The sequence below is a fragment of the Phaethon lepturus genome, unplaced genomic scaffold (assembly GCF_000687285.1).
Source record: "Phaethon lepturus isolate BGI_N335 unplaced genomic scaffold, ASM68728v1 scaffold37997, whole genome shotgun sequence".
In the NCBI taxonomy this organism is placed as follows: Eukaryota; Metazoa; Chordata; class Aves; order Phaethontiformes; family Phaethontidae; genus Phaethon; species Phaethon lepturus.
In genome coordinates this window covers 36,983-49,346 of record NW_010551812.1, presented here as the reverse complement: position 1 = coordinate 49,346, position 12,364 = coordinate 36,983, and the positions used below count along the sequence as shown (strand labels likewise).

The 12,364-nt window shown below is 43.9% G+C and overlaps 1 protein-coding gene across 1 annotated transcript in view; it reads right to left on the bottom strand.

Moving 5' to 3' along the window:
* The window catches only part of RHBDL3 (rhomboid, veinlet-like 3 (Drosophila)), a 26,683-nt gene extending 14,786 nt beyond the window's left edge, over positions 1-11,897 (bottom strand). The window contains exons 1-2 of the mRNA XM_010291040.1: positions 11,856-11,897; positions 10,796-10,954 (exon numbers count right to left, since the gene is read on the bottom strand). Coding sequence (XP_010289342.1) covers positions 10,796-10,954; positions 11,856-11,897 — 201 coding nt within the window. The remainder of the gene's footprint in view (positions 1-10,795; positions 10,955-11,855) is intronic.
* Positions 11,898-12,364: the final 467 nt, after the last annotated feature.

Genomic DNA, 12,364 nt, shown 5'->3' with positions numbered 1-12,364 from the left:
TTCAGCAGGGGATCTTAACGCAAGCACCACTGAACCTGTCTATTACTGCTGAGCATGGTAAAAAAGGGATTTACTCAGTTCAGTCACCTGAATTCAGCACAGCCCTGTCAGTCCAGTGTCCTGCTCTGCATTACTGCTAATGCTGCCCAAATAGCTCAAACAGCCGGGACAGTGCAAATTCATCAGCGTGATGTTTCTGAAGACATTCCTCAACATACTAAGAACAGAAGGGAAAGGTCTTCTTAGTTTTGTTAAGAGCAGGATATTGTGGGATTACTGTGGAAATCGCACCTCAGATGAACAAAGCCTCTGCCTCTCCCAGGGAAGTGGGAAGAACCCAGGTTGCATTTCTCTGATCACTAGGCTGCACTGCTTTCAAGCCCTTCTGTTCAGCAGAAAGCTCTGCCTTCCTCCTCCAAGAGAAGAAAACAAACCACTGGACCTTCCACACCCAACACAGAAGTTAAAATGGAAGCTCATGACAATGTGATTTCCTCCAAGGAATGATGACAGACAGTTGTAACTTTGTTCTCTCAACTACCTTTTCTCACACCCCATTATTTTTATAAGGTGTTCCATATTGTTTGTTTCTGGCCACATCTGGATGATGAAATGCCAAGAGTTACTTAAACTGGTAATGATTGGAAAGCAGTAAATGTTGATATTACAAGAGCAAGGGAAACCCTTGGGCAAAATGATAGGTCTCTGTGGAGCACATGTGACTTGCTGGAAAAAGACCTTGTATGCTTCAACACATACAACAAGGTTATTTCTATATGCTATGAGGCATTGCTCATTGGTAGCCTCTCTGAACAACAGGTATGGATGTATCACATCAACTACACTTGCAAGTAGCCAGCACAGGCTCTTCCTCCTAATTGATTTTTAGCATCCCTCCCCAGATACTGTGAGATAGGCACAGATAAACATGTAAATGGATTAAAAGTTTCTAGGGTTTGTCAATACAAACCAAAGCAAACGCCTGAGAAATCATGGCTAACTCAGATATGAGGTCACGGGATCAAAGTGTTCAGAGATAGAAAAGACCTTTGAAGTCAACTTCTTAGGTGGCTGGAATCCTGTCCCAGGATATAGGTAGGGTCTACTGCATATCCAAATTCATCAGCTCTCAGCAAAAATGTAATAAGAAAACTGCCAGCAAATGTAAGGGAGCAGGTCATGAACTGCATATGGTCTTGCAGAACACATGGAGATACACAGATAATCTTCCCAGATCACAACACACCAGCAGACACCTTGGAAGGAATGTGACTGGCAAGGAGCAAGACACTCCCTGCATCTACCAACAAGACTAGGTGCCGTGTCAGTGGGAGCCAGATTTCAAAATACCCATAAAATTAAAAGCCGTTGGTACCCTAATCTTCAGAGCTCTTAGCACTTCCCAGCTCAGGCAGGGCCATAAAAATATTTATCAGGCCTCCTTTAGAGCAGAGCATATGGAAAGAAGGTCCAGGTTCCCTTTAAATGCCATAGCCTTGGCATGGTTTTACACCCAGATGAGGTGGGGACACACAGTGTGAGGAGTATACCACAAGTGCTCACAAGTCCCCACAATCCACTAAGATGCAGATGACTGGATGCACTGAGCACCTGTTAAAATTAGGCCTCTCAGTAAGAAGACATCCTGCTGCTACCCACCTGCAACCATTGCTCATCACACTGACAAGGAAACGAGCTCCAAAGAGGCAGCACAGCTGGCTGCCAGGGCTCAAGCAAACACAATAGTCCTGGGGCTACTCATATAACCCCACAGGCCTTTAGATCACACTAATCTCAAGCTAGGAGGCGATGGGCAGGAGGAGAGACAGGGGATTAAGTCACTACCACTGCACTCACCAACTCTTGATGAGAAGCTTATTTTGCTCCTCAGACTAACTTTGGAAAACTCAAATCTTCCCAAACAGAGAGTCTCCCATATGGTCACAATTTGCTGACTTGATTTTGGAATTACATAATATTCGTATTTATAAGCCAAGTATTTAATCATCAGCTGAAAGAACACTGGGCCCATTGTTGGCCTGCACATTATTACAGCTCCAGAAGCTCCGGGCAGCCCACCCCACTTTTCTTCATGCAATTGATCTCAGACTTTAATGAGCGTGATACTGAAGCTGCAGGCAGATGGGTACAGCAAACAGTATGTGGGGAATGAAGGCAGTGTCAGGGAACAACACATTTCCTTAGTCCTTCATGCCTGAAAAAAGTTATTATGCAGAGAAAAAGAAATTTCCCTTGCAAAACAGCCAAGCTGACATGACTCGTAACCATGCACTGTCACCTCTGCCCTTTGGTATCACTGTACCAAAACAAAACAAGGCTTAGTGCTACAGCTCTGCTCAAAGGATGGGTTTGGATACATCTGCCAGAAAGGACAATTTTTTCCTACTTAGATGTGAACCGTCTTCAACATTGAAAATGTCAAAATTTAGGATAAGAGTCCTTACCGTCTAGTCTGGGACAGCGTCAAACTTTACCAAAGTACAAAGCCCTGCTTTTGTTCAGGACACATGTCAATCTAGAACTAGTCTCAGATAATCTGCAATTTGCAATGGAAACTGTTCCTTCCCATTGGCAGACCAATTTCTCTGGGTTTCTTGGCTATCTGAAGTCCTGTTGCTGCCCTAGATAATCAATAGCCAAGTCAGGTAGCATTTCCCCATCTCCAGTTTCATGGCTTGTGTGGGGCACAGGACCCTTTTTATGGCTTTTATTTAGTCTCACTCAGGAGGGTTTTGAAAAACATGGATTTCTGCCCATTACATATTGGCATCTTTGAGGCTGGTCTATGGCTATTTTTAAACACATACAACACTGTGACAGGCAATGCATTCAGCTCTCCAGCTCTGATCCTCAAAGATACAGAACACTAAATCAGAAGTTAGCACAAGCTTTTTAAAAGACTGTCAGCTCCAGTTTTATAACCCACTTTACTTACAAATGCAGCCTTTCCAATCAATTTTGCTTTCAAGATTCACATTTATTTCCTTCCCTCACTCTGCACTTCTACAAAATGCTAAAGTGGGCAAGGACTGCTCCTCCCAAAACGCATAGCTCAGCATCAAGTTCATCTGCCACAGATGTTCACATCCTCTGAGCCAACCTGGTAGCACTTTCCTAAACAGTATCAAATGGAAAAGAAAACCCAAATACCAACATCCTGATTTACTCTGATCAAGCAGTGGTTTACTCTGGGGATTACATAAAGTTAGAGGCAGGAGAGACCAAATAAATTACCCTGGCCATTGCAGGGGTATTCCGTGCTCAAGGTTTTGTCTGGACTCCTATTAAATGTGCCAGGCTTAGACTTTCCAGCACTTCCATTAGAAAAGGTAAACCACATTCAGATTTCAAGTTTAATCACAAGAACAATGCTTGCAGGGCAAGACTAACATTGTGGTTCAAATAACATTGTGTCAAAACACGGCAAGTTTGAAACTTCAAACCCCCCAACACCTGTTCCATTTTTCATTGGTGCTGGGAAGGATTCCACAACTGAAGTGAATCCAGATTTAACTTTCTGAAGCAAAATTTTTTAAAAAGTATCTTTATAACATTTTCCAGCCACACAATTAAAACGACCATTTAAGTTGACATCGTCTTCTCAAGTTTCAACAGTACATGATTGGAAACAGCTGAGGAATCATGGTTAAGGATGGAAATTTCTATGCTAAGTTCCACTTTAGCTGGCATAACAATTATTTGCCAGACTAGTGCACTTGGAAGAAAGTTCTCTCTTCTACTGCTACACGGAGCCAGTACCTACTGGACTCAGATCAATGTACAAGCTGAACACACTCCAAAAGCAGGTCTTGTATCCCAGTTATTAAGTTTCAAGATACTCACCTGGCCCTCTGATGGCTTTTCCTCCCCCTCAGGAGATGCACATGGCTCTTGGAACATCAAAAATGACCAGTTTTCTCCAAAATGGGAGGGAAAACAACATGAAAGCAGTGTGAGGCACATTTGTCAGGAGGGGTATCCAGCTTCTGGAAATGCTCCCTGGAGTTAAGAACTTTACACCTCATAAGGGCTTTAATACACTGAGAGATAAGCGATGCATAAGGACACAATCACATGACCACTCTCATCTCTCTCGTGAGAAAACCTCCTCCTTACCCACAATAGCATAATACTGTGTCAAATACTGAAGTAAGAGATTTTCAAACCTTTTGTAATTAAATATTTATTATTATACCTCTGAATAAAGGCCAGGAAGAGAGTTCAAGAATCCTACACTTTCAGCCAAGACAGTGAACCAAGGACAGAGGGAGCCCTTAAAGGGGTGTCCGACTGGAAGTTGAAGGACATCCCCGAGGATTCCAGATGGGAGTCTTGACGTTTGGCAGAAGATCTGTCTGGGTCAACAACGCAGCTAACTGGAAGCACAGAAGGGAAGAAATGGAGCTATAAAACAAACCTTTCCAGATTAGCAACAGTGAGAACAAAATGACAAACACCAGACAAAACCACTAGAGATGGTTTATTCTGCAATAGCCTTTTAAGCTGAACACACACAGAAAGGGAACAAGGGTTTATCAGGAAGCAGAGATATTCATTTGGGCAAAGTTTTGTCTTGCCTGGGGATTCCCTCTGAGAATTGGCGATATAGGCTTTATTGCTTACCTTCGCAGTGACTCAGGTAATAAAGAATTATACACAGTTCCTGCAAAGCCTTGTTCACCTAAGTCTTCTATGCAGTCTGTCAGCTGGTTCAGTAAAGGACATGCAAAGTCCTTTTGAAGGGGAATTTATAGCCGCTTTATGACTGCGCTACGAAGTACTTCTAAGTACCATTAAAAAAACCCAGGCAAACCATTGTTTAAAGGACCTTTCTCAACTCCACATTATCTGACAGAAAGAATATAGCATGTAACTTCTTAAAATCTCACCTCCACAAACTTAATAAAGCCCTCCTGGTGCCGTCCCATACACACTCACAAAACCAAAAGATAAAATTCAATGTTTTCTCCTTCAAAAAAATCCAGTTCTCTCTTTTCCTAGCTACAGCTCTTCTTCTTTCTCTTCTTTCTTTCATTCTCTCTCTCTCCTACATCGTTTCCCCTAGTTTCAGTTCAAGTCAGGTTAGAGGAAGTATCTCAAGTAAAACTGTTACCATTGCAAGCACTGAAACAGCAAAGGCAAGAATTACCTTTCAAAGCAGACAGGATGGCCATGAAAAATCTATGGGCACACACAGTGTCCCCACAAGGGACAGAACCAAACCTTGCTTTTATCACAGAAGTGTCTAATAAGAATAAATGGCTTCCAGCCATGCCTTATTGAAAAATGTCTTAAGAAAAATATAAGCAGCTACTTTTGAAGCCTTGGAAAGCAATGGAAAAGAAGGCTGGAGTTAGAGCAAGAGGAAGGGAGCTAAGGGAACAGCAGGAAAGATTCAGTGTCTTGCAGAACTGGTCCTTCTGACATAGTTGGCCATTGCCTGCTAAACCCTATGCCCAGCTGGAGATGTCCCACCTCCGCTCTGTTAAGATAAAACAACACGTTGAGAGTTTGAAGAAAAGTCCTTTTACAGACCCAAACAATGTGAATTTTTCATTTGGTGGCTACTAATAAGGGAGGATGTGCTGCTATCTCTGAGATCTCTGCAAAAGAAAAATTTTTAAGTCAGAGAAGGTGCTTTAATGCCCTCTTTTAGTGGCCTAAGTGTCCAGCAGGTCTGCAGAACAATTGCAAAACACACATGACCGGGGGGGGAACCTCTCACAAATGGAAGAGCTTTGCAGCCTCTAGGACAGCATGTATTTTAATGGCTACCAGCCTACATGCTGTGCCTTTCACAAAGCAAAGGGAAAAGTTCTGTGGTGCCCAGAGACAAAAAACTGTGGAACAAGACTGCTAATTCCTAGTTTCACAGGTCAGTTTAAAATCTCATTAAACTCCACTGGCTCTTTAAAGAAAATGAGCAAAAAAAAAATCTCACTCCTCACTTCCTATTGCGGTCAAGAAGGTTGAAACAGCCTCAAGAAAACCCCATTTAATGACACCACCAATGACATTTTAGAGGTTTTATCCTTAGCAAGCTTCAAGTAAGTCATGTAGAAGGGAAAGTTCCCAACACAACTTCATTAAATTACAGCACACTAATTCCACACCCACAGGGCTTCGACTCATGGCTATGCAAAGGTATTAACTTGTTCTAAGCACATGCTTAAGTTTAGTCATCTTTAATTCTTGACTTTGCCAAAATTGTGAAGCCTAAGAGATGCAACTGTTAACTCCTTCTGCTCTGCTGCAGAAACAGACCCATGAGGCACAGACAGGATTCCACAAGTTTCACAGCAAGTCTGTTGCAGAGCCAGGAAAAAAATATCGGTCCATCTGACTTCCAGTTCTGCCCTTTGAACATTAAATCTGTAGCAGGGACAGAGACCTTCAGTGTGCACTAGAGGCACCTCCCAAGCTAGTGTCAGTGTTGGAACAGGGGACAGCCACATTGCCTTCTTCTCAAGTCCTCCCATACTGGCAGGTCCAATCTGGATGCACTGAGGTCAGCTTTTACAGCACATCTGTTTCAGCAGTGATCTGTAGAGTTGCACTGTCAGAGAAATCTCTTGGCCTGCGGAACGGATTTTGCTCTAGTCTCAGTATAAGCTGTGATTTACTTTTCTAGCAAAAGCTGCTTTATTAAATATAAGGGTCTGTAAAACTTTTGCTTGTACAGAGCAAGTTACCTACCTGATTTTCACAAGAGAATATAAGCTACCACCACAGCCTGAACTGGCTCTATATTGCCCTTCTGTCAAGCAAAGTAAGGTCTCAGAAGCTCTGTTTGCACCTCCTTGCCTCTGCTCACATGTCTGAAGAGGAACACATCAAGAGGGTGAGGAGGTGGTAAAGCCACGATCCAGCCCATCCAAAGCAACAATCCACATTCCCAGGCAGAGAAGACGAGTAAGGTTTTGCCAGAGTCTCAGAGACTGAGTCTCTTCAGGGCCTCACTGCTCTGCTCTTTAGCTCTGTAACAGTTCACAGGATATTATGTGAAGTAGCCCAGGACTGCCAGCAGCAGCTTGCTGTTCAGCAAGGATCCCAGCAAATAACGTCTCAACTGCAATTACCCCTTGGCTTGTCCCCTCTCTAAAAGTAGCAAAGTTAGTTAAAGAGCTTTCTTCAGCATCTCCTCCTGTGGTCTATGCTGTTCATAGCCAGAATTTTCACTGTGCATTTTTGTCGTCTCTCTTCACAATGCAGAAGAGCAACCAGACAACAGAAATGCGCAAGACGTCTCCACTTGTACAGGAAAACACTTTTGTTATTCTGCACTGTCTCAGACACATGATAAGAAATCCTATCCAAAACTTTCTGCCATTCTTGCAAGTCCCAATGCAGAAACAGAAATGGATATGATTGCAGCATTGTGTTTTACAACTACATGAGAGGAATCTATTATATACATAGGAGAAATAATTCCCAACGAGTTGCCTGATTTTGTTTCAACCCTTCCTGTGTGCAGATCACACCAAGAGTCTTCAGCTTCCCTGAATTCATTCATTACTCAAATTATTTACTGAATGATTTCTAGGATCTATTCCCATCCTGTAAAATTTTTTATTTCAGAAATTTAAGCTGCTTTGCTGAGTTCAGAACAGGCTGTGTTCTGTGTGCATATATCTGGGTCTCCTTACTAAGGTGAGAAGTCCTAAAATTACATTTTTGATGTATCTAGAAGTTCACAACACACTTTGGACATCAGTGCATGACACAGCTTTGCTCAATAGCAGTCCTTTAGTTGGGGATCACAGTGTCTGAGAGAGTAGGCAGAGCTCTTGGTGCTCGAGATTATGTTGGAGCATATGTGTGCGAGCATTTTTTACTGCCCTCTCTGGGACATGCAGTACCCCGGAGGAAACGAAGTGTTAACATCATGGCTCTGTGAGGTTTATCACTGTAATGCCTTCTGGAAATAACAATTTCATAAAGTTACAGCTGCTTCTGTGGTCACTAATAGCATCTCAGCATCAGACTTTCTAGTAAGTAGCCAAGCACGCTGTAGAACAAGCAGCATCATATTCTGTCACACTTCCTGGGAACCCAGCAAAGATCAAGGGTTCTACAAGGCTGAAAAAAAAAAAAAAAAAAGGAAGACCCTCCCTACTTGATTTTTTATCAACTTTAGCAAAGCTGAGAGAAAAAACAGAAAGGATATGATGTCCCAGGAACTGATCACTGAAGATAGATTTCTCTTGAATGCCCAGTGGTTAAACCCTATGTTCTGCTAGGTTCTGTGAGACAGCACACATTTGTACTAGTTTTGGCTGGGATTGAGTTAATTTTTTTCATAGTAGCTTGAGCAGGCAGCTCATCAGCTACTTCCATCCCCGTACTTGGAAAGAAAGCAAAAGAGCTGCTTGTGAGACACACACACAGAGGAGTCTCCTCCTTTCCACACCTCTGTTTTGACAACTGCACTGTAATGCATTTCTGATGCCCAACCCCACTCCTCCCCTCAAGGCCTCTCCAGTGGCCAGAGCTTTATTAATGCAATTTTACCTCTTTCTTAAAGTTTCAGTACTTTGGATGCATTTGGGAGGCCATGAGATTCTCTGATCACTGTCAGACTACTTGTTCATGAATATTGATGGAGAAAAGGAAAACCAGGTGCTTAGAGCTGTGCTTGTAAAACCTCTGTGGATCTAGTAAAAGGTCAGCCTTTCCCTTCCCCACACATGCATCATCATTTTTGGGAGCAGATCAATTCTTGCTAAACTACTGAAACAGACAAAGTAACCTGAGCAAAAAGCAGAGATGGTTGACGACCACCAAATACAAGCATGTACTTCACCACCACCAGTCATAGTTTCCAGGATTGACAGCTATAAAGTGAAGGAAATCACTAGTTTCACAGTGGTTCTGTGTCAGCCATGCTGTTTATTTCCATCAGGAAGTTCACAAAGCAGGTTTGGGAGCAGGAAGCTAGGGGAAAGAGAAGGAGCCCTAAAAAGTTTAGATGCTGGCAATCAATAGCAACTAGAACAGAAGTGAGAAGAGGTATGCCATTTATAGGTAGTTTAATGTTCTGGCATTTGCATTGCCTATTGATTAGAAAGTGCAAATAGGATAAAGGGACTGATGACAAAAAAAAAAAATCAATGGCTTCTTTACAGGAGTCATTCAATAGTAGTGAAGGAAATTTACCATTTTGGTGAAATCACATCAGGTGGGTGTAAGCTGGCATGATCTCCCATTCCCCAAAGGAGGATGATGTCCAAGCCTTTCACTTCCCACCTGCCTCTCATTAGCTTGTGGTGCTCCGGAGCTCAGTGGAGCGAGGAGAGAGGAAAAAGCCCAGTTCTATTCCTGAGCCTGTTGCCAACATGTTGGTTGGCCCTAGGCCATCGTACCTGTAAAAGAACCTAGATGATACCTCGTCCTGCTACCAGAGTAAGTGTTGTGCAGCTCAGTGAGTGAGTGCTTGCATGGTACTTTGAATATACCAAAGTGTAGAACAAGCAGCTGTTACTATAAATACACTGATCACAGAGTACCATTGACCACAGTGTTTATTAAGCTGGAGCTGAGGAAAACCTCACGCTCACTGTGAGCTATTTAATAGTTGCTACATTTGTTTTACTGTGTACCTAAACACATGCAAGGGGCTAACAAGACAGCTTGATTAGATACAGCAGATCTACGTCATTGCATCACAGTAATTTCACCTTCACACTGCCATGGCCTGAGGTTGTGACCTGGATCCTTGACAGCTGTGATTTGTTATCACACTTTTCTGATTAATATGAAGACAGGACATATGGAAGACACTTTCTTTCTAAACCAATAACACATGGTATGAGTGGCCATGACAAATGGAGGGATCAAATCCCCATGTTGACTGCAGGAACACAGAGAGATGCAAATTATTATACTCTGCATCAAAAACACATCCAGCTTTCCAGCAAAACCCTAGAGATGTCACTGACTTTCATTGCTCATTGACTTTGTCACCCAGGTTTCTCTTACTGATGCACTAAATCTGCTGGGACTTAGGTGGGGAATGACAGAGCAAGACCAGGGCAAAGCCCCTGGAATGGCCACTGTTCAAGATACCCATTTTGCAAGCAACGTTTCTAGGCCATCCTGGGCATCTAACTACACATGTCTACATATATGTTGGCTCCCCAAACTGCCTTGACAAGAAACAGAAAGATCCCTTCACTAATTGACTCATTAGTAGAGAGAGAGAGGCATCCAGATCATGACTCATGCAGTCTGAGACATCTCACCTAGGATAAAATGAACATGACCTAGAAACACTGTATCCCTGTCGCTGTTGATGTCTACAGCAGTGCAATACGACTCCACCTGGCAAGTCAGCACAATGTTATCTATACATTTTGTCTGAAAGTGGTGAAATCTCTAGATAAAATAGGAGACATCCAGACTGACAGACTTCTGCTTGCAAACAAATGGCTCTTTATGACAGCTACCAACTGATATTGAGAGCAAAAGCCTCTAAACTAATAGCAGCCACTGCTTCATACTCCTCTTACAACAGCTCCCACAGTTTCTTCCCATGCAAACTTGTTTCCCTGGGGAAAAAAAAAAAAAAGCAAGCAGCAACTTGCGTTTTGGCTTCAGAGATCAATCACCACTGAATGCTTCAGCAAGCCCATGCAGAGCATGATGCAGGGACACAGCAAACGCTGGTGTTGATAGAGGGAGGGAGAGAGACACACTGTCCCTCAACAGCCTTTAAGCAGTCCCTCCCTTTAAGCAGAGACAAGGACTGACAGGCCCTGCCAGCCAGAGCACTCACCAGGTTGACGAAGTCTTGGTAGCAGATCCTCCCCTCGGAGTTGCTGTCTGCCAGGGCCAGCAGGACCTCCAGCTTGTGGGGGTCCAGCTCCGAGCCGTGTCTCTGGAGAAGGGAGCGAAACTTCTCGGTGCTGATGTAGCCAGTGTTGTCAGGATCGAACTGGGATAGGAGTTGAAAGTGCCAGAATTAACCATTCCACGTTACACACAACTCTGCCCTCCTATGCATTCATCACCTGCAGCAGACCCACAGGGACCCGAGGGGCTGCTCTAGGCTATGGTGATGCATTGGTCTGCAATCACCCCATCTCCAGCTTCCTTTCACTGCACAGAGATTGCAAAGCACCCTGCTACAAAGAGGGGTGAACCCAGGCATCATCATCCACACCATCACCTGGTCTCCACCCAAGCTTCAGCTACGTCAGTTCCCTTCACCTTCCTTCCCTCTGCATCATCATTTCTCTTGACTACTTTTTATATCGCTCTTTATCTGGATTATCAAACAAACCAGAGATGCGGTCTGTGAGATAAAATGTACTGCAAACAGTTTTACTCCTGTATTTTCTAACACAACTACAACACAGGAATATGCCATCCCTCCTCAAGCCCTTCCTGTGCCCAGTGTTTCTGACAGTCATCTTTTCAGATGACGTCTACAGATGCCTTCAAAATGGTAAGTGCTTTCACTGCTGAAGAACTCTCTATTTTAAGATGGATTGGAAAGAAAATTTTGGACTTCGGTTTGAACTCCAAAACTTTGGAAGTTTTGGAGCAAAGCAAGTAAACGTTATGTCAAACTAAAAGTGACAAGGCAGCCACATGCCATTTTCAGAACGTAAACCAGAGTCATTAGAAGGAAAGTCCCAGGTGATATTTGGAGTGAATCTCACTCTGACCAAAAACATCACTGTTTTCCCTCAGATTAAGTGGTTAATCTCCTAAAACCACCATTGACCAAAAAGAGACAGCTTTGGAAGGCTGTTCAAATGTATGACTGCTTCCAGCAGCCGCTAACCCACGCCGAATTCCCCAGAGCACTCTGCCAGGGGCTGCCACCTCACAGACGGGCACACTCCCGGCCCCGACAAAGCCAGCACTGGCATCACGCCGAGCCCATTTCTTTTGTGCTTTTAAAACCAGTGGACGCAAGCTGCCAGACCAGCCCGCACTAGCTGTGGTGCGGCTTGATCTCCGCCAGCTCTGTTGCTGGGAGATTTGCCTTTGATTTCCCAGACTTGGCTGTGAGGACTCTGGTGCTCACTGGCCTCCTTTTGTAGATAATGATATCAAGCTTGTTGGCTGGTTTGAATAGCTGTCAGGGGGCAGGGTGGTCAGGATGGAGGCTTTTCATGGAAACATTTGGGACATAAAAGGCCTTGGCAGAGCCAAAAAGGTCCTGACAATCCTCGCTCTTTCCTAACAGAGGACAAAAGCTGAACAGGCGCCGGGCCTTCGATCAGACGCAGCAGAGTAAAGGCTGCCTTGGCAAGGGAGGAGGTGAGAAGGGGATGTGGCAGAGCATGCAGCCTGCCAGGGCTGTCACCGGTCTGCAGCAAGGACAGCAGCTATA